The sequence below is a fragment of the Delphinus delphis genome, chromosome 5, assembly GCF_949987515.2.
Source record: "Delphinus delphis chromosome 5, mDelDel1.2, whole genome shotgun sequence".
NCBI classification, from domain to species: domain Eukaryota; kingdom Metazoa; phylum Chordata; class Mammalia; order Artiodactyla; family Delphinidae; genus Delphinus; species Delphinus delphis.
The window spans coordinates 17,982,068-18,002,520 of record NC_082687.1 but is presented as its reverse complement, the minus strand read 5'-3'; the positions used below and the strand labels follow the sequence as shown (position 1 = coordinate 18,002,520).

General features: G+C 41.1%; 2 protein-coding genes across 4 annotated transcripts in view; both read left to right on the top strand.

Annotated features, from left to right (window-relative positions):
- Positions 1–4,263: 4,263 nt before the first annotated feature.
- H2AZ1 (H2A.Z variant histone 1) lies at positions 4,264–6,523 on the top strand. Its single transcript, XM_060011620.1, has 5 exons — positions 4,264–4,421; positions 4,865–4,942; positions 5,231–5,344; positions 5,695–5,824; positions 6,067–6,523. The coding sequence occupies exons 1-5, from the start codon at positions 4,419–4,421 to the stop codon at positions 6,126–6,128; spliced, it is 387 nt and encodes a 128-aa protein (XP_059867603.1). The 5' UTR covers positions 4,264–4,418; the 3' UTR covers positions 6,129–6,523.
- A 1,266-nt stretch (positions 6,524–7,789) lies between these two features.
- DNAJB14 (DnaJ heat shock protein family (Hsp40) member B14) overlaps positions 7,790–20,453 on the top strand; it is a 47,405-nt gene continuing 34,741 nt past the window's right edge. The window contains exons 1-2 of one of the 3 annotated variants that reach the window (XM_060012039.1): positions 7,790–7,844; positions 8,068–8,222. In XM_060012039.1, coding sequence (XP_059868022.1) covers positions 8,119–8,222 — 104 coding nt within the window. In that variant the 5' untranslated portion in view covers positions 7,790–7,844; positions 8,068–8,118. Of the gene's footprint in view, positions 7,845–8,040; positions 8,223–20,453 lie in introns of those variants that run through there. The other 2 variants (XM_060012038.1, XM_060012040.1) reach the window with 2 other exon arrangements.

The window sequence follows — 20,453 nt, the reverse complement described above, 5'->3', positions numbered from 1 at the left end:
TGTCCATTTAAACAGAAATTCTTCAAGACACTTCAGCCCATGTTTTTTTCTGTCCTTCAAGCTAGAGGAACTGTCGATTTGGCAGCCAATCAGGTACTTATTTTGTAACAGCCTTAGAAATGTGGCCTTAATGATTAGAGCATTGTTTAAATTTTCTTCCTTGTCTAATCCTCTCAGCTAGATGGAGGGAAGAACCTGAGCCTTATACATCCCATCTCCCAACTGCTATTGCTTGGCCTGTTGCCTGGTACAATTTAATGGTTGTGTTCTAGTTTATCTAACAGGCTGAGAGCACCAAACTGGAATATATCACATCTATTCCTTTATTAGGGAGGGATTATATATCATATGTTGTGGTGTACGGTATTGTATTCCATTTCAGTTGTATATATAAAGACAAAGAAGACAATACAATAATAAAAATGTGTTAACTGTCAATAACAATCTCCTTGAAATTATGTTAAAAACGTATGATAGGGACATTATTATGCAAGTGAATGTACAATTTAGCTGGAGGGATAAGTTATTAAATACCAATATAGGTGAAATATTATTTAGGAAAACAATATCAACACATAGACTCCCTCTCTCTACCCAGCAAATCCTAAAGATCAATAATAGACAATAAAAGGATAATATGAGAAGAAAAGACCCCCAATTTTTTTAATTTTAAAATTAACAGCAAATTTCCAAAAATTTTGAGGACTGTTAACATACAGAAAAAATAACTTAGTGCTGTATTAAAAGAGATATTGGGTCCCATGATCTTTGAATTGTTTTTCCTGAAATGGCAATGGATCAGGTAGAGTAGATTCAGCTGATCCTCTTTACTTATGCCCTGTATTTGTGAATTAAGTGTGTGAAATCTGTGGTCATGGGAGGTGTATAACTGGGAAATTTGGAATTTAAATCCATGGTCTTTGTTTCATCAACACTGAGTTAAATACAGAGGCTTCTCTTAACATAATCACACTTACGTGAAGAATTCAGGGAGAACTATGGCCTTTGTGCCACAAATATTAGTACATCATATTAGAATATATGGAGTACATTCCTCACACTTCATGAAATCCTTTCACAATTCTATGAGGTTGGCTTATCTAGTGCTGCGAATCCCTCTATAAAAAATGAAGAAACTGTGGCTTAGAGTTCAACCTACTCAGGGCCATATAGTTAGTAAGTGGCTGGCTGCCCAGAATCATTCCCAGTTCTTTTACTCTAGCTCAATATTTTGTATTATACTGCAGCGGGACTCAGTTATCGACAACTGAGTGAGCCCTTGAGGGCACTTTCTTTCCCGGATGCCCTAGGTGGATGCCAAGATTCTAATGTGGATTATCTAACCAAAAGAATTCTGCCATTATCTATCTAGGCCAGTGGTCCCCAACCTTTTTGGCACCAGGGACCGGGTTCTGGGAAGACAATTTTTCCACAGACCGGGGGCAGGGGGGTGGTTTGGGGATGATTCAAGCACATTACATTTATTGTGCACTTTATTTCTATTATTATTACATTCAAATATATAGTGAAATAATTATACAACTCACCATAATGCTGACAGGAGCCGGAGCTCAGGCAGTAATGCGAGTGATGGGAGCGGCTATAAGCACTGATGAAGCTTTGCTCGCTCCCCCGCTGCTTACCTCCTGCTGTGCGGCCCGGGTTCCTAACAGGCCAGAGACCACTACCAGTGGTAGGCTGATATCCTTTGAAATAACTGGGAAGTCTGTTTGCATTTGCTTAAAAAACAGGTGTTCAAAGTAAGATATACTCGAGAAATTTGAGATTCCCCAGGGTGAGACCATCTCTCAAAAAGTCAAGAATAGAAGTTAACATTCATACTAGTGTTTGAGAGGGGATAATAATTGGTCATAGAAAGTGTGGCTGAGTTAGGAAAAGACTACTAAGGAGAAAGTCAATAACAGTGGAGCCATCTACCTCATATTAGTTTAGTTTCCTATGATAAGAGAGCACTTACTAAGTAGCTGACTGGGTATGGCATTGAACAAAAAGAATTATATAGCTCTGGCTATATATATACACACGTGTATTACATGTATTAGTATAAACCCAAGTTGAGGAGAAACCAAGAATATTAACACATTTTTACCATGCTGTTTCCAGGGCAGCAAAGCGAGTAGGAAACCTTCACAAAACTGCTGTGAAAAGTGTTGAAACTGATATTCTCCAAAGGATGAGGAAAACTATTGAAAGCATTAAACCAATTTTGGATTTTAGTCTGGATGTTGGATGACTTGGTTGCATATACTTCGGGTAGGTTTCAGGCTTGCTGCTTTCATGTCAAAGGACAACAATGCACTAGACAGGGAAAAAGATTTAGGAATCAAAGATACCTTATTTCATCCCTCCCCAACATCCAGTGTAGAAGATACCATAGTTATCATCAAGGGCTTGCTGTGTGATAAACACGTTAGCGCATACATCACATACCTTCTCCTTTAATCTTTCAACAACCATGTGAAAATAGGTGTTCCCATACCGTTTTCATAGAAGAGGAACTTGAAGCTCCAAAAAGTAACTAAGGTGACACATTGAGAAGGAAGCAGAGCAGAATTCTTGTCTACCTGCTCCTGACTCATTCTCTTAACCACTATTCAGTGAGGCAACAGGGAATTCCTTTAGCTGGGCCTCATGGCAAAGAGTACATATATAGTCTCCAAACTAGAAAAGGTATTAATGTAGGTTTGTGAGTTATATATCAGGAAGCCTCAGTGGAGCTCAGGTTAACTATTACATCAGGTTTCATAGCTTTTAATGTCATTATATCAATTCAGTGGGAGAACTGATTAACTCTTGCTATTGATTACATCCTAAGAAATCTCAGTTGCAAGGGGAAGAAAATAAGAAGCCTTCGTGTCAAATTGTTGGGAATCTTGGAACTTAACTCCTAGAAATAGAGAAGTCCTCTAATTTGATAAAATCTTTCAAATTGAAACCCGAACTACAGTATTTAAAAGTATGTATTTCAAAATTTCTTGACGTCAGAAATACTGAAATATGTTTAAAATGTAATACACTATTAAATACTATAAATGTTAAAGATTTAGATCACTACTTTCTTCAAGCAGCTGGACATGTATACAGGTGTTATTAATCTATTAGTTGGAAGACTAGGTAGCTGGCATTAGGATCGTACTGTGTGTGTACAGTACTATTTTTTAAGCCCACCATTTGCAATTGATTACACGGACCATCTGTAACTGTCTGTGAATCATGCTGGGAGTTACCCCACTGACATTTACCGAACATTTGTCATGTAGCAAACTGTTTAGCATACAAGTTGACACATAATAGCTTTAAGGTTTCACTAAATCAACTTTAGACACCAGGCTATAGGTACAACCCATTGACATGTAATTTCCAGAAAAACATGGCTTATGATTTAAGAAAAGATAACCGCCTCACCCCAAGCCCTCTATGGGTAGACCAAAACGTCTTTTGTGACCAACGAGGTGACTTTGCCTCACTGAATTTCCTGTGAAACTATCCCGTTGGGGTGGGGTAGGGGAGGTAGGGGAGTCACAAGTCGTGAGGAAAGAAGAGTAGGGACATTCAGCTGAAAATGAAGTTGCAACAGTGGGTCCTGATCAGTCGGTGGCTCGGGACTCGCCTAGGGGGAAGGAACGCGGCATCACTATCAAGGCTGTGGTTCGCGATGAACTCGGGGCTCCTCTCACTGTACGCGTTCGCGCTACCTGTCAGACCGGAGGAGCCGCAGCGATGCAGAGGGGACCGGGGAGGAGGGTACCCCGGGCCCCGGAAGAAGGATGAGGACTGGTGGGTCTCCGCCTGCGAGGTACTCTTGCGGGGGGAGGCAGGGCGGGAAGGAGGGCGCGCTAGACCCCGCGGAGACTTCACGTGGTCTCTGGAACCAGGCTAGGAGAAGAAGGCTGAGCGGGTGACGTGAGTGGGGGGGGGGGGGGGGGCGGTGCTCGGTACTGCATGCCCCTCCCCTAAGCCTCTCAGCCCCTCCTCCCAAGCACGTGACCACAGCCGGCGGGTCCCCTTGCTCCCGCAGCGTAGCTCGCTCTGTTTCTTCCCTCCCGCCGCCGTGCCCTTCTTCTCCCCAGTTCCCATCCCTCTGCCCTCCCCCACCGCCTTCCCCACGCCCCAATAGCGGCTCGAGCTGCGAAGCGCCCGCCCCTCCGCCCTTTTCTTCGCTTGCTCATTGGCTGGGGCTTCAAGGACGCGTCCCGAGGGCGGGTAGCAGCCATTGGTGGGATGAGCAATCCGGGTTCCCGGATGAGGGAACATTCTGCAGTATAAAGGGAGCGGGGAAGGCGGGAGACAGCGCAGTTTGAATCGCGGTGCGACGAAGGAGTAGGTGGCAGGTTCTCGCTGGGTGTTTGACTAGTCCTCTCTCTGCCTTGCTTGTTTGAGCTTCAGCAGAATTTGAAATGGTAAACTTGGTGGAGGCGCTCGAAGACTCCGCGGGTTTTTGCCGGCGGGAGAAAAACCCGTTACAAACGGAGATGGGTTTGAAGCGGCAACGGCTGGGAACGCGCGGAGACAGGATTTGGAAGAGCGGGGGGAGGTGTTTTGTCGGCGGCGAGCGGAGCAGCCTCCGATCTCGCGGCGGGCGGCGACGGTTGGGTGGCGCGCGCAGCGCCGCTGGGGGCCGGCGGGCGGCGAGCGGGTGGACGGCGGCGCGCGGCCGCGGCGGGCGCGCAGCGCGGGTCGGGCGGGCGGGGTCGCCCTTGCGGCGCGCGGCGGGCCGAAGACCCCGGCTGGGCACGGGGCCGCGCTCGCGCCCGGGCCGCGCCGCGGTGGGGGAGGGGCGCGCCGCCCTGGTAATCCTATATTCTGCGTTCCTTCTTCGCTCGCGGGCGTGTGCGCGCCGCAGGCTGGCGGTAAGGCTGGGAAGGACTCCGGAAAGGCCAAGACAAAGGCGGTTTCCCGCTCGCAGAGAGCCGGTTTGCAGGTCAGTCAGTGGTGGTTCGTGCAGTCTGGGAATCGTGGCGTTTTTCTTTCCTTTTCCTCTCTTGTTTATCATCACTCTAGATGAGCGTTTCGTCTTTGCGTGGGTGATGGTGTCGCGACTTGGCTTACCGATACAATAAATATCAGGGAGGGGGGCGATCACGTGTGTGGGTGCTGGGGCGCGTTGCTGCACCAGCGTCCGTTCCCCTTGCTTTGGCGCGCGTATAATTTTACCGTCTTTGGCCCGTCTACCTTTGTGCATTTATGTTTGTGTATGCTAAAAATAAAGTTCCCGGTGGGCCGTATTCATCGACACCTGAAATCTAGGACGACCAGCCATGGACGTGTGGGCGCGACTGCCGCTGTGTACAGCGCAGCCATCCTGGAGTACCTCACCGCAGAGGTAAATGGGTGTACGCCTATAATCTGGGAAAGATTGGGGGGGTGGGGTGGGGGGAGGCGGCGGGAGGGAAGGAGGAAAGTGATGCAAGAAAACTCCCAGGCTCTAAACGCGGCGAGAAGCTTCTGACAACGCTAGAGGGGGCTGGTGTTCACGATGGGTTCCCGCTGGGCTTGAGTTTGCGGCTTCAGGAAATAAAATTGCGTTCCCCCTTTACAGGTTTTGCGTATCTTGCCATTCAGGTAGTGGGGGAGATGACACTTGGTAGATACACGTTCATGAGGCTTTGATTCTTGTCAGGATCTTGAAGATAAGGAAAGCGGGAAGGAGATTGATTACATTCTGTCTTCTAGGTACTTGAATTGGCAGGAAATGCATCAAAAGACTTGAAGGTAAAACGTATTACCCCTCGTCACTTGCAACTTGCTATTCGTGGAGATGAGGAATTGGACTCTCTCATCAAGGCTACAATTGCTGGTGGTGGTATGTAAATACTAAAATTTTAATTGCTTTAGAGAAAAGAGTTCTTTGCTTTAATTCCTACTAGTAATTTTCAGTCTAGAAGAGGACACAGTATAGTTTCAGTGATCTGTAGTATGGTTGCATCATGAAATTTGATATCTGTATGTATTTCTGAATTTTTACTCACATTTAAAGACGTCTTCCAAGTTGAACATTAAACTATTTTGGTTTTAAAGTACTATGTTATTTTATCCTTCTTCCAGGTGTCATTCCACACATCCACAAATCTCTGATTGGGAAGAAAGGACAACAGAAGACTGTCTAAAGGATGCCTGGATTCCTTATTATCTCAGGACTCTAAATACTCTTAACAGCTGTCCAGTGTTGGTGATTCCAGTGGACTGTATCTCTGTGAAAAACACAATTTTGCCTTTTTGTAATTCTATTTGAGCAAGTTGGAAGTTTAATTAGCTTTCCAACCAACCAAATTTCTGCATTCGAGTCTTAACCATATTTAAGTGTTACTGTGGCTTCAAAGAAGCTATTGATTCTGAAGTAGTGGGTTTTGATTGAGTTGACTGTTTTTAAAAAACTGTTTGGATTTTAATTGTGATGCAGAAGTTATAGTAACAAACATTTGGTTTTGTACAGACATTATTTCCACTCCGGTGGATAAGCTCAATAAAGGTCATATCCCAAACTAGTTGTGTATAAAATCTGCTTGATTGTAATAGGAACAGCTTTGTTTTGAATAGGTATCTTATCCAGCAATAACCTAAGCACATTTCTTTCCTTGAAATTAAACTCTTAATTCTGTACATCAGAGTCAGAAGGCACAAGTATAATTTATTTTTACTATGTAATGAACTGTTAAAACTTCAGCAGGAGCCGGAACATGGGACAGGTTGCTGTTTTCTAGGTTAAGTTTGACCATCTCCGTTTGTTAGCTGTGTTTGCTGTTAGTGACAGCAGCCCTACGCCAGAGCACTGTGGTGGAGTTGGGTGGGAGAGGTGGGGAGCAGGTAGGGGAGTCCTGTACGTAGCTCTCTCCACGGAAGGAACTTCCAGTTTAGACTGAGAATAGTGTTTCCTGTGTGCTGCAGGCTGTTTTGAAGGCTACTTGAATTAAATTGTTCAATACACGGTAACATCTTTGGGGGACGTGCTATTCCCGTTTTACAGAGAGGAATCAGGATTTTTATGCAAGTCCTGAGTTCATATTTGCTGGCATGGCTAATATCTCTACTGAGCATTGTGTGAAAATGGTTATTTTGTAGTACGGATCATTTCGACACTTGGTTCCTGGCAAGTTCTTAATTTTTGAAATTTGGAAGAGGACATTACCAAGCAAAAAGTGGGCCCTTTCCCTTCACCGAGGAGACCAACATGACATGGTACATCATTTCACAAGGGGTGATGTTAAAATGGAAGAAGGGAGAAAACCCAACAAGTTTACTTATGTGATGGTAATACGCTCTCAAAGAGCTGATTTCCGTCCTGTTTCGGTCATGAAGCCTTATTACGGTTGTGGTTTTCACCAGAATAAGTGCAAACTACAAATTATGTAAGCGTTTGCTTTGTACCTCTTGGATGTACTAAGTTTAATGGCATCTGGGTCAGAAAAATGGTGTATCGCTGAAATACGGCAATGAAACAGGAGTGAGGGTCAAACTAAGCTCTCCTGGGCTTCCTGAACACCTGTGCCGGAAGCGCGGTCCTCACCTGACAGAATCCTCCCGAGGCTGGGGGCCCAGAGGCGGGGCCTTCGATCCCTGGGAATCTTCCTGAAAACGGACGTCCCCACCCCGACCCGTCGCCTGGCCGCTATAGGAAGGCGGGCTGCCGCCCGAGCGGGCCGCCCCGGGAGGTCAGGGGGCACGTCACTGCCGCTGCAGGCGGCCGGGTCCCCGCCTCGGCGGAACCCCCCGGCGGTCAGCCGGCCCGGTATCGCCCGCACCCCCGGCCTCCAGGTCGGTCGGCCCCGAGCCGGGCCGCGCCAGGCAGGGACCGCCGAGTCGGCTCGGGCGGTCGGACCCGGGAGGTCAGTCCGGGGGCCGGGAGGGATGCGGCTCGAGCCGTAGCGGCCCACGGGGGGCGGGGAGGCCGCCGAGAGGAGGCGGAGCCGCAAGCCCGCCAGCGCGCCGGGGCCCCGCCGCCGCGGTCGCCTGCGCTCCTCCCCGCTCGCCTCCGCACGCCCCCAACCCCGGCCAGCCTCGCCTCCTCGGCGACGGCGGCTTCCGCCTCTCGTCGCTGCGCTCCCGCAGGAAACGGAAGAAGGCGCAAGCCATGGAGGGGAACCGGGATGAGGCGGAGAAATGTGTCGAGATCGCCCGGGAGGCCCTGAACGCCGGCAACCGCGAGAAGGCCCAGCGCTTCCTGCAGAAGGCCGAGAAGCTCTACCCACTGCCCTCGGCCCGCGGTGAGGCCCTCGGTCCCCTTCTTTCCCGGCCGGTCCCCGGGCCGCCGCGCAACCCGCCCCCGCCCCACCATCGCCCCTCTGGGAGCCGCAGGGCCCCCGGGCCCCACGACCCCGCCCGCCCGGCCCCCCGGACGGTCCTCCCCGACACACCCCCGCCCCGGCCCTGACCGACCCAGCCGGGCCCGCTGTGGACCGCCCGAGACTCCCTCCGCGCCAGCTTGCCTGCGAGATGCCGGCTCTCAGCCGGCAGGCAAGAGTTGCCGGTTCCCTGGTCGGTTTTCGTAAATGTCCAGCTGTCATTCTTCCAGGAGATTCGTCTGGTCCTGTCTTACCAGAGTGGGGCTTTATATCTGGGTGTGTGGGTGTGTGGCCCCCTCCCTCCTCATCTTCACCCCCAAATAAGGTCTAGGCCCCTAATGAAGTGAGAGGAACGGGGAACTCTTGGTGGTTAATGTACAGGTCCCTGGTTCCACCGCCTCTGGGGTAGGAAACACTGTTGCCAAAGCAAACGTTTTCGAACACCTGAGATGACATTGCTTTTCCGAGAGAGAGTTCTTTAGAAGAGAGGAGCACAAGAATGATAAGAGTCAGGAATGATTTGCTAAATAGTATCCGATTCGATAGCACCATAATTATCGGCAAATGAGGCACATGTTTAGGAATAGAGTACTGGACTTCCTTTAGTCGAAGTCCTGTTCTTGTCCTGCTTTCTAGGCTATAAAGTAATTATAGCCAGCATGTATTGAGTGCTTACAGAGTGTCTAGTGTTTTACATGAATTGTTTCATTTACTCCCCAGAACAATCCTAGGATTCATTTGACCAGGTTTACTCATAGGGAAACAGACTTTTTGATGAATGAATGAATGAGTAAATGAATGAAAATAACTTACCCAAGGTCAGACAGTAATTAGTAACAAAGTCAGAATACTACTTGAGCTCTCTAGCTCCAAAAGGCCCTTCACCACTACACTCCATTGTCTGGCCGATAGGATACTGTTTTCACTTGAGGTTCAAGATATTTCCAGGTTAAGAAAAAAATTATCAGTAAGTCAGTAAGAATGTGGGGAGACCTGTTTCATTTTGTTGTTGTTGTTTTAATTCTTTTCTACATTGTTAAAGCCCTTGCATTCCGTACTTTTCTCTATCCTTTTCATTACACTGCTGCTGAGTACTGTACCAGGAAGGACAGGAGAGGGCAATGAAAGAAAAGAAAGTGATTTTTTGTTTTTAGTGTGGCAAAAACACAACAAAATTTACCAACTTAACCATTTTTAAGTGTATAGTTCAGTCGTGTTAACCATTTTCACATTGTGGTACAACAGATCTCCAAAATTTTGTCTTACAAAACTAAAACTCTATGCCAATTAAACGATTCCCCATTTCCCTACCCACCCAGCCCCTGGCAACCACCACTGTAATTTCATTTAAAAATTTGGCTACTATAGATAACTTATATAAGTGGAATTATATAGTACTTGCCTTTTTTGACTGGCTTATTTAACTTAGCATAGTGTCCCTGAAGTTCATCCATGTTGTAGCATAAATATACCAGGAGTTCCTTTTTGAAGGCTGTGTAATATTCCGTTGCATATATATGCACCACATTTTCGGCATCCATTCATCATCTATGAATAGATTGTAGTTTCCATATCTTAGCTACTGTGAATAATGCTGCTATGAACATGGGTGTGCAAATACCTCTTTGTGATCCTGCTTTCACTTCTTTTGGATATATACCCAGAAATGGAATTGCTGGATCATATTGGTAATTCTGTTTTCACTTTTTTTGAGGAACTGCCATACTGTTTTCCATAGCAGTTAATGCCATTTTACATTCCTGCCAACAGTGCACAAGAGTTCCAGTTTCTCCACATCCTCACCAACACTTGTTATTTTCTGTTTGTTTGCATTTTGGTTTTTGATAGTAGCCATCCTGGCAAATGTGTGGTGATATCTCATTGTGGTTTTGATTTGCATTTCTCTAACAATTAGTGATGTTGAGTATCTTTTTATTTGCTTTTTGGCCATTTTTATATCATCTTTTGAGAAATATCTATTCAAGTCCTTTGCTCATTTTTAAATTAGGTTATTTTTTTGTTGTCGAGTTGTAGGAGTTCTTTATATATTCTGGATATTAACTCCTTATCAGATATGTGATTTGCAGATTTTTTTCTCCCATTTTGTAGGTTGTCTTTCATTCTGTTGTTTCCTTTGATGTACAGGAATTTTTTAAGTTTGATATAGGGCCATTTGTCTATTTTTGCTTTTATTGCCTGTGCTTTTTGGTTTCATATCCAAGAAATCATTGCCCAGAGTTAAAATTTTTTGAATTTCTCAACTGTATGACCACATGATTTCATTTAGTCATTGTCTAGTCTTAGAGGGACAGTTTTAACATTGAGCATGTAACCACTCGAGATGATACCTTGGCTTTTGAAGCCTTGCCCAAAACTAACTTGTAACCTTAATCTTGGGCAAGTTAGATAACCTTTCTAGCTTTTAGCATTTTTGTCTGCAAAATGGGACAATAAGGTACCGATTTTATAGGGCTTTTATGAGAATTAGATGAGTTAATACATGGAAGGCATTTAACAGCACTCAATTATTTTGGTATCATTTCCATTTAACAAGTGTGAGGCTTTGAGAATTTTTAAACTTGTAGTCTGTAATTCTATCATACAAGCAACTTGAATCAATCTGCTAATACTAAAGATACTGTAAGATATCAAAGCACAGCACATTGCTCTTAAAGTCATGAACATAGGGAAAATTAAGAAAATAACAGTGAAAGTTAATAGTACAGTGTATTGTATGGCAATATGTGATTACCAAATAAAGTGGTTGATTACAGTTGTGGTGTAGTCTGAAGACCTTATTCAGGTGCAGACTTTGCCTCTGACAGCTTTGTAACCAGGGATGAGTTGCTTAACGTTGCCAAGCCTTGTTTAGTTATGAGTAAAAGGAAGATTTTCATCACAGGGCCCATGTGAACATTAGCTAAGTCACATGCAAATACTTAAAGTGTATTTTACATAGAATGTTCTCAGAAGATGTTTATTGGAATAATTTAAGAATTCAGGGGAGGGAAAGATCTAGAACATTTGTATAAGTTTCTGATAAAATATTTCATGTAGAAGGGAATTGAAGCTGTTGGTTAAAATGGAATTTAAAATTTTTATACCTGAATTTCACCTATTCTAGACTACCCTCAAATCCTTGTAACAAAGAGTTTTGATGAATGTGTTTTCATGCTAGGATAGGCAAAATAAAACATTGCATTTTGATTTCTCTTATATAGTGAATGAGAAGATGTAAGACTAAGTTCTAGCTAAATTCTAGAATTTTTGTCCTCTTTACATTTTATTCTTGCCAGGTGAGAAGTCTGATTGATAAACCACTTTAAAAAGCTGGCAGGAGTTTCCCTTGAGGAAAAGCATCTTCAAATGAGTCTAGGACATTGTTGCTTTCTAAGTATTTAGTTGAGAATATTATTTTACAGTTTATTTATTGCAGTGGACTTCTAAGCAAATTGAATTTTACAGCTTTCAAATATTTTCATACTGTGAGTTTGGTTTATGTTTGAAAGGATTGATATATGTATATGTCTACTTACATAGGACATATAAATATTCTGGAAAAGTAATGTCAGCATGCGAAAGTAAATTGCATTTTAGTTTCTTAAACTGTATATTTATTGGATTATTGATATGTTTTGGATTTTTACAGAGATACAGTCTCACTGTTTTAATTCTTTACATTGGTATTTTAATACTTTAATGTTTCATACTAATTGGCAGGCAGTTTGAAGTATAGATTTTTTTTTCAGAGAAAAGCATTTTAATTGTTTTCAAGAAGTTCATAGTAATTTGAACCAAATGGCAGCCTCCAGCTTCAAAAAAGGCCATCCTGTGTCTACTTTATTGAATGGATAACTCACGTATAATTTGCAGCATCTATCAGCACAATAGCAATAAAAATAGTCCTCTTTTTATTTTTCCCCTCAGATGAGACATATGTTTGTAGATTTTTCTTCTTTTTTTTTTGCTGCATTATTTTTAAATTTAAATCTGATAAAAAATTCAAAGTTCTCTCCTCCTTTGTCACACTTAAATTGGTAAAATAAAGCTTTTAAAACTGTCATTTCACATCTGTAGTAGTATGCAGCCTATTCCTTTCAAGACAATTCCGTTTTCTTCTGTTTCTGACTTAATCAAAATTTAGTGACAAGTGTAAATTATACATTCAGAACAGTTATTTTGATAGCACCAAGTGTTATAAAATGATCTCCAAATTTCAGCTAATAACCAAACTATTTCAGACATTATAGTTGAAGAAAGAATACTGAATTTGGTTTGAGCCTTAATTTAATGGTTTTGTGCCCCTACATCCATAACTGTCTTTCTGATCCTCAATTTCCTCATCTATAAAATGGGGATATATTTATTCAACAAATATTTACTGAATCCATACTTCTTTGTGGCAGGCACTGCTCTAGGAACTAGGGAGTCAGTGAACAATAAGACAGTTCTTCTTCTCTGGGAGCTTACATTCTAGAAGAATGAAATAGGAAGTATCTGCTGGACACAGAAATGGCTCAATTCCTGTCATTCCCCTTTCCTTTCCTGGGCCGCAGTTTTATCTGTAGTCTTCACAGGATTATTATAAGGTTATTTTATTAAGAGCTATAAGAATTTCATGTATTACTATTGAATACTATGGCAAAAGTATTTGGATGGTGCCTTGGAGTTAACAATATAGTGTTCGTCTCTTTTCTGTCATTTTTTAATTACCTATTTAAGCATAAAATAATTACCTTAAATTAGGATTAATCTCTGTTTGGATTCAACTACTCATTCCCTTCTTAGTTAACATGTAGTTCTCCTTGCCTTGCACTTATTCCTTGTATTATTTATGTGTATAGCTGTTCCTCTCCTGTTGTCAGGAACTATTTTAATGTTAATCATCTTTTCTACTCATAGGGTGTCTAACAGTGTTTTGCATATACTTGTGGCATCTGTAAAGCCTAGATTTTCTGGAATAATACTTGTTTATATAATTTTATTCCCTTATCAATGAAGACAATTTGTTAAATAAATAAATGAAAAAGTTATAGCTGTAAGCCTTTTCATGGTAATATATTCACAAGTGAAGTTTTTCCATGATCGGACAAGTGTGCAAAAATGTATGTATAAGGGTTGTCACTGTAGCAAAAATTTGGAAAGAGTCCATCAGTGGGAATTGATTAAATAAATTGCATTGCATTCATACACTATGCACCTATTAAAAACGATGATGTGCCTCAGTAATTTTCCATCCACTGACCCACCTCACCCTGCTTATTGGCTACAAATTCCCAGCTGTCTTAATGAATTCAGAGTTCAGCCTGCTCTCTCTCCCCTATTGCAATAGTTCTGAACAAGGTCTTAAAAAATAAAGATGATGTGGACCTAGATTTATTGCTCTTAAGTGATATATACATTGAATTATGAACTTAATAAAGGTAGGCTACAATCATATGTAGATTATTCTCATTTTGTTTCAGAATATATAAGAAGCTAGACAGCTAGCCAACTAGAGTAACTAGAGTTAAATATACCAAAATGGTTGAGTGATTTTTTTTCTTGTGTAGGATTTATAAGTGATCTTCACTTTGTTATGTCTTTTTTAATGAGCTGAACAACATTACTTTTATAATCACACAAATAAAAGCTATTTCCAGTTTGTGAGGAGGAAGGAAAAAAATCCTTTTTTCAAATCATGTGTTCTTATTTTAGGTTTTGTTAGTGATGGACATTATATATAACAGGTGTGCAGCAGAACCTTATGAAATAAAAACAGATCTTGGTTTTTCACTTTTGGATTATCCACATAACCATTTTTAATACTATATTTACTTTTCCACTGGTCCTTAATACAGAGTATACTTAAAGTAAGTACAAATTACATTAAAACCACAAGCAAGGCTGTTTGTCTGGAAAGTGAACACATAAAATAAGGTTGCATAGTTTTAAAACCAAAAGTAAATGTACTCTGGTTTATAAGTACTGTATCTGCCCAATTAATATTTGTAATACTGTACATTATTGTGGTAACTGAGATCTCCTATGATAGCTAAGACATGTAATAAATCAGAAAAGGCCAGTGTGTTCTAAATTCTGGCAGTATTTGAAACTGAATCCATTACCTTCTCAGGCATTGGTTCCAGTGATTGTTAATCCAGAAAACCTTGCTGATTCCATTTTTAAGATGATAAAACTGGATAGTGAGACCCAGAGGTAATGGAACTTGTCCAAATTTTCACTCTTCTGGAGCCAAAGAGTGCTTGGCGTGAGTGCATGTATACACACAGCCATTGTTAAGCACAGCTCCTATGCATGAAATTGTAGAAAGATTTTCAGTATCATAATAACTTGAAAATTTAAAGCAACTGTATGATCCTGCTTTAACAATATCTAGCATCTAGCTTTTAACATGGAAGATGTCCATGAGAATCTGTTCGTGCTAAGAATGAAAGGGAATGTACAGATAACTCCTAATTAGCATGCATAGGGACTTTGTGGCCACCTGCAAATATAAACACATATAACCACTTTCACATCTGGCTTTAACCATTTTTAAAAAATAATTTTTCTTTTATTGGCTGAAATACTTCTATAAAGAGACACTTTCCCCTCACCTGTCTTAGGGTTACACAGTGTTGCAGTTCATATAGGAAAGGCAGGATATGATAAGTGCTTGACTGCTTTTATCAGTTTTCAAGAAAAGGAGTTGGCTCCCCTTTTCCAAAGGCAGATAATATTATTTTTTAGATCTGGCCAGTGGGAACACCTTTAGGTTAGCTCCTGAGTCCTATAGACACATTCACAATAGTCTTTAATAGTTTCCTTTCTCTGGTATAACGGAAAGTTTCAGGTTCCTCTTATATATTCCCTATACTAGACCTGGAATCAACCATATCTCCAGTAAGCCCTGGTTTCTTTTAGTGGAAAATGGTGTTTCAGTATCACAATCTGGTACTAAGGATGCTGTGGCTAATAGATTGTTCATTGTTTCTGGGCCTTTTCAGTGTACAGACTAGGGAATTTTTTTTTTTTAAGTTAAAACAGCTTAATAAGTTTATACTAGTAAGTCCAATTCAAGTTAAGCACTTTGGGATGTTTAAACTTTTCTCACTTCTGTTTCTGTTTTTTTCCTTCCACAGTAGTAATCCTGGTTTTCAAGGCCATGGCAAATGATAGACTGTGTCATGATTATTTATTTGCTTTATGCCACATCATATACATAATAGTTTCAGTGTAATATTACCAATACTACCTCACTGATAAAAATTACTGAAAACAGTTATATTTTCTTTTCATATACTCTCTCTATTTTCCCTCCATATTTTAGCTTTTTAAAAATTCTGAAATACTTTCCAATTTATAGAAAAGTCTTAAAAGTAGTGTAGACTTCCCTATGTACCTTTCACTCAGGCTTCCTATTTGATAAAATTTTACTGCATTTGCTTTATCGTGCCCTCCCTCTCTCTCCCTGCTATCTCTCCCCCACCCACACACATACACAATTTGTTCTTATTATATTTTTTCCTGAACCAATTAAGAGTAAGTTGTAGACATGATGTCCTGTTACCCCTAAATAATTCAGTGTATGTTTTTTAAGACAAGGACACTCTTACATAACAACAGTATAACCATCAGATTCATGAAATTAATGCATGTACCTCATTCAAATTCTGCCAGTTCTCCCAGTTATGTTTTTGATAGCAAAAAGGACATATGTTGCATTTATTTGGCATATTTTGTTCTCTAGATATCTTTTTTCTTTTTTTTTTTATATTGGAGTATAGTTGACTAAGAATTGCTTGTTTAATCAAACAATTAACAACATTGTGTTAGTTTCAGGTGTAGAGCAAAGTGATTTATTTATACATATACGTGTATCTATTCTTTTTTCAAATTCTTTTCCCATTTAGGTTATTACAGAGTATTGAGCAGAGTTCCCTGTGCTATGCAGTAGGTCCTTGTTGGTGATCTATTCTAAATATAGGCATGTATACATGTCAGTCCCAAACTCTCAATCCATCCCTCCCCAACCCCAGCCCCTCGTAACCAAACCATAAGTTCATTCTCTAAGTCTGTGAGTTTGTTTCTGTTTTGTAAATAAGCTCATTTGTATCATCTTTTTTAGATTTCGCATGTAAGTGATATCACATTATATTTATCTTTCTCTGTCTGACTTACTTCACTTAGTATGATAATCTCCAGGTCCATCCATGTTGCTGCAAATGACATTACTTCATTCTTTTTTAATGGCTGAGTAATATTCCATTGTATATATGTACCACATCTTCTTTATCCATTCATCTAGCAATGTACATTTAGGTTGCTTCCGTGTCTTGGCTATTGTAAACAGTGCTGCAATGAACATTGGGGTGCATGTATCCTTTTGAACCATGTTTTTCTCTGGATATATGCCCAGGAGTGGGAGTGGGATTGCTGGATCATACGGTAGCTCTATTATTAGTTTCTTGAGGAACCTCCATACCGTTCTCCATAGCAGCTGTACCAATTTACATCCCCTCTCTTTTCTTTCTTGATCTTGGCATTTTTGATGAGTGCAGACCAGATATTTAATAGAATTTCCCTCAATTTGGGTTTGGCTGACATTTCCTCTTATGAATCTTTGGCAGGCATACCATGTTCTTAGTGTAACTTATCAGGAGACATGTTATGTTGATTTCGTCCTTACTGGTGAGGTTAACTTTGATCACTTGGTGAAGTTGGTGATTACCAGGTTTCTCCACTCTAAACTTACTTTTATTCCCCCCTCTTGTAATTAATAAATATTTTGTGGGAAAATACTTTGAAACTGTAAATGTCCTGTTCCACAACAAACTTTCACTAACTCCTTTTAGCATCCATTGATGATTCTTTTCAGAATAAATTTCTGATGGTTGCCACATGTTGGTTTTTTATTCCATTATTTCTTCTGCAGTTTATTAGTTGGCACTTAACTTTATTTATTAGTATGGATTCATGGATTCCTATTTAATCCATTATTATCGTTATTCATTTTGATGCTCAGATTGCCTCAGATTTAGTCAGTAGGAGCCCCTTCAGGCTGGCTGCTATGTCTTTTTGACATGTCCTCATCATTCTTTGAACTTCCTTACTTTCTGGCACAAAAAAGTTTTCAGGCTTATGTTTTGTTTTACTTTCTCTGCCCTGGGAATCAGTTCTCTCCCCAGGAGTCCTGATTCTTTTTAGAGGATAATGGTACTTAGAAACTAAGATATAGACACTTGATAAGCTCGTTGCTACAGGTATGTCATTGTCTCTAGGTCCTCTTGGTAGAGCTAAGAAATATATGTATGGGGACTTCCTGGTGGCACAGTGGTTAAGAATCCACCTGCCAATGCAGGGGACACGGGTTTGATCCCTGATCTGGGAAGATCCCACATGCCATGGAGCAACTACACCCATGCACCACAACGACTGAGCCTGCACTCTAGAGCCTGTGAGCCACAATTACTGAGCCCACGCGCCTAGAACCTGTGCTCTGCAACAAGAGAAGCCACTGCAGTGACAAGTCTGCGCTCCACAACAAAGAGTAGTCCCCTCTCGCCACAACTAGAGAAAGCCGGCGTGCAGCAATGAAGACCCAATGCTGCCAAAAATAATAATAATAATAAATAAATCTTAAAAAAAGAAATATATGTATGTATGAATGCATGTATGTGTGTGTATGTTGCATGTATGTATGTGTATCTCTGTGTTATATGTGTTTGTGGGTATACGCATGCCTGTAGTAATTTAATCTATATTAATTTTGCAGTCTGTGCAAAGATTCACACACCTCCGTTTGAAGTCCACAGGGTTCATTCTAACCTTCTGTTTTCATATTTGTAATTCCATTTTCTTTGTTTTTTTAAAATTTTATTTTATTTATTTATTTTTGGCTGTGTTGGGTCTTCGCTTCCGTGTGTGGGCCCTCTCCAGCTGTGGCGAGCGGGGGCCACTGCTCGCTGTGGCGTGCATGCCTCTCACTGCGGTGGCCTCTCCTGCTGCAGAGCACGAACTATAGGCACACAGGCTTCAGCAGTTGTGGTGCACGGGCTCAGTAGTTGTGGCTTGCAGGCTCCAGAGTGCAGCCTCAGTAGTTGTGGTGCATGGGCCTAGCAGCTCCATGGCATGTGGGATCCTCGTGGACAAGGGCTCGAACCCACGTCCCCTGCATAGGCTGGCGGACTCCCAACCACTGTGCCACTAAGGAAGCCCCCTGTAATTCCATTTTCTGAGAGTAAGAAATGTGGCTCCCATTATTACCAATTTACTCATTTGTTCATTTTTCCCCCCGTATGTAATGAGTTGCATTTTTGATCCCATTGGTGCAGGCCTACCAAGCTTAGCCATGCTTTTGGCTATGAGTGCTTCCTTGGTCCCAATAAGTTCCTTTGGTCCAGGCTTCAGCTGCCAAATGAAAATGAAAGGAAGAGAAGACAAATGATCTTTTTTTTTACAAGTAAAAGGAAAGACAGAGGAATCCTACCATTTAAAAAATATTTGAACCTATCTACAGTGTCAGAGCATATTATTACTACATACTATGTGCTCTCTTTTAATTGTAGTTCAGTTTTAACTCAATAGGTCACTGTACATTTAATGTTCACCATCAGTCCTTATGTCATTGTATGTCTAATTTTGGATTTCTAAAGCCTGTTCTCTAGTAGATTTCTAGGAAGGCCTTGTGGGAACTATGCTCCCTAAGTTCTGGAATGTGGAAAACAGTTCAGCTGTGGGTCTTAATGCTTGAAGTTAGTGAGGGATACAAAATCCTTGATTCAAATTTTCTTTCTTTGGGTATCTAAATATATATTTCTATTGTTTTATGCAAGTACTACTGATGAGCAAAGTCTGATGACAATCTGATTTTCTTTATAAGAGAATAAGCCATTTGATCTTTTTGACTAGATGCTCAATTAATTTTAGTAGAGTATATCTTAATGTTGGTTTTTCTGGGTCAGTATTCTTAGGTACATGATTGGCCCTTTCATTATGTGGTTTCAGATGTTTTTATTTTTATATCAGAAAAGTTTTCTCCAATTATTGTTATATTGGTTTAATTTCCTTTATTTTTCTTCTTCAGGACTCATTCATTATATGTATGTTGGATCTTCTTTAACTATCGTTGATATTTGCCATTTTCTTTCTAATTTTTTGCCTTTTTCATTTGTTTTAGTTAAAAAATTGTACTTTTTATGTTCTCTTTCATTTACACAGCAGTTCTGTTGTGTTTATTAACTCTTTGTTCTAGTTTAATTCTTCTTTTTTGAATTGATTTTTCCATTTCTTTTTGTCTCCTGAGTTTTATCACCTAAGCTATGGGTAGATAATTTGAGGGGGGGTTAATTCTAATTTATGTTGTTCTTTTGTATTGTGAATAATTTTTAAAAGTCTTTTCAGCTTGTTTAGAAATAGTAGGTTATAGTGTTTACCTATTTTGTTGGCAAGTCTTTGTGGTGTGCTTTCATTGTGTTCAGAGATTTATCCTGTTCTTTTTTTTTTTAAGGTAACTTTGTATCAGATTTCACTTCTATCATTTTCTTTTATTCATTTTTATGTGAAGTTAGTTAGCCTTTCTAAATACACAGAGATCTTCTCCAGTTTCTGTGTAATGTTTGAAAGTATGTCACCTTGCTATATAAGATCTCCTCACTCCTTTCTCCTTCCCCACTTTATCTAGAATTTCGCTTTTCTTTTTCTTCTATTGCCTCTCGTCTCTTCAGTTTGGATCCTGTTCCCAGCAGTTTCTCCTTGGTGTGACTTTGTTCTGGAGGAGAACTTTGACTGATTAGTTTTGAGAATTGTAGTGACTGGATGCCCTTAAGAGTTTATTGTGAACCCTTTCAATCATATGCTATTGTAGTGAGCAAAACCCATTCCTTTTTATTCACTTTTCTCATTTTCGCCTGCTCTGCTTCATAGAGAGTCCCTGTTGGCTATTTTGCAGTTATTTTGTTCTGTGGACTGGTAAAATGCCCTGTTACTGTCCTCTGCTTTTTCCTGCACAGATGATACTACCCACATAGATCTTGTAACTATTGGTGGCTTGTCCCCACCTTCTTGTATTTTGGGATTTTGTACATGAGGTTTTGATTTTGCTGTCTAATTGCTCTAATTTATGAGGTTTAAAATGTAAGCTGGGGCTTCCCTGGTGGCGCAGTGGTTGAG

Bases quoted from the DNA above. Each gene is read 5' to 3' on its own strand.
- H2AZ1 (XM_060011620.1), top strand. The intron at 4,943-5,230 runs GTCAGTCAGTGG...CTAAAAATAAAG, and splicing joins CGCAGAGAGCCGGTTTGCAG to TTCCCGGTGGGCCGTATTCA. The intron at 5,825-6,066 runs GTATGTAAATAC...TCCTTCTTCCAG, and splicing joins GGCTACAATTGCTGGTGGTG to GTGTCATTCCACACATCCAC.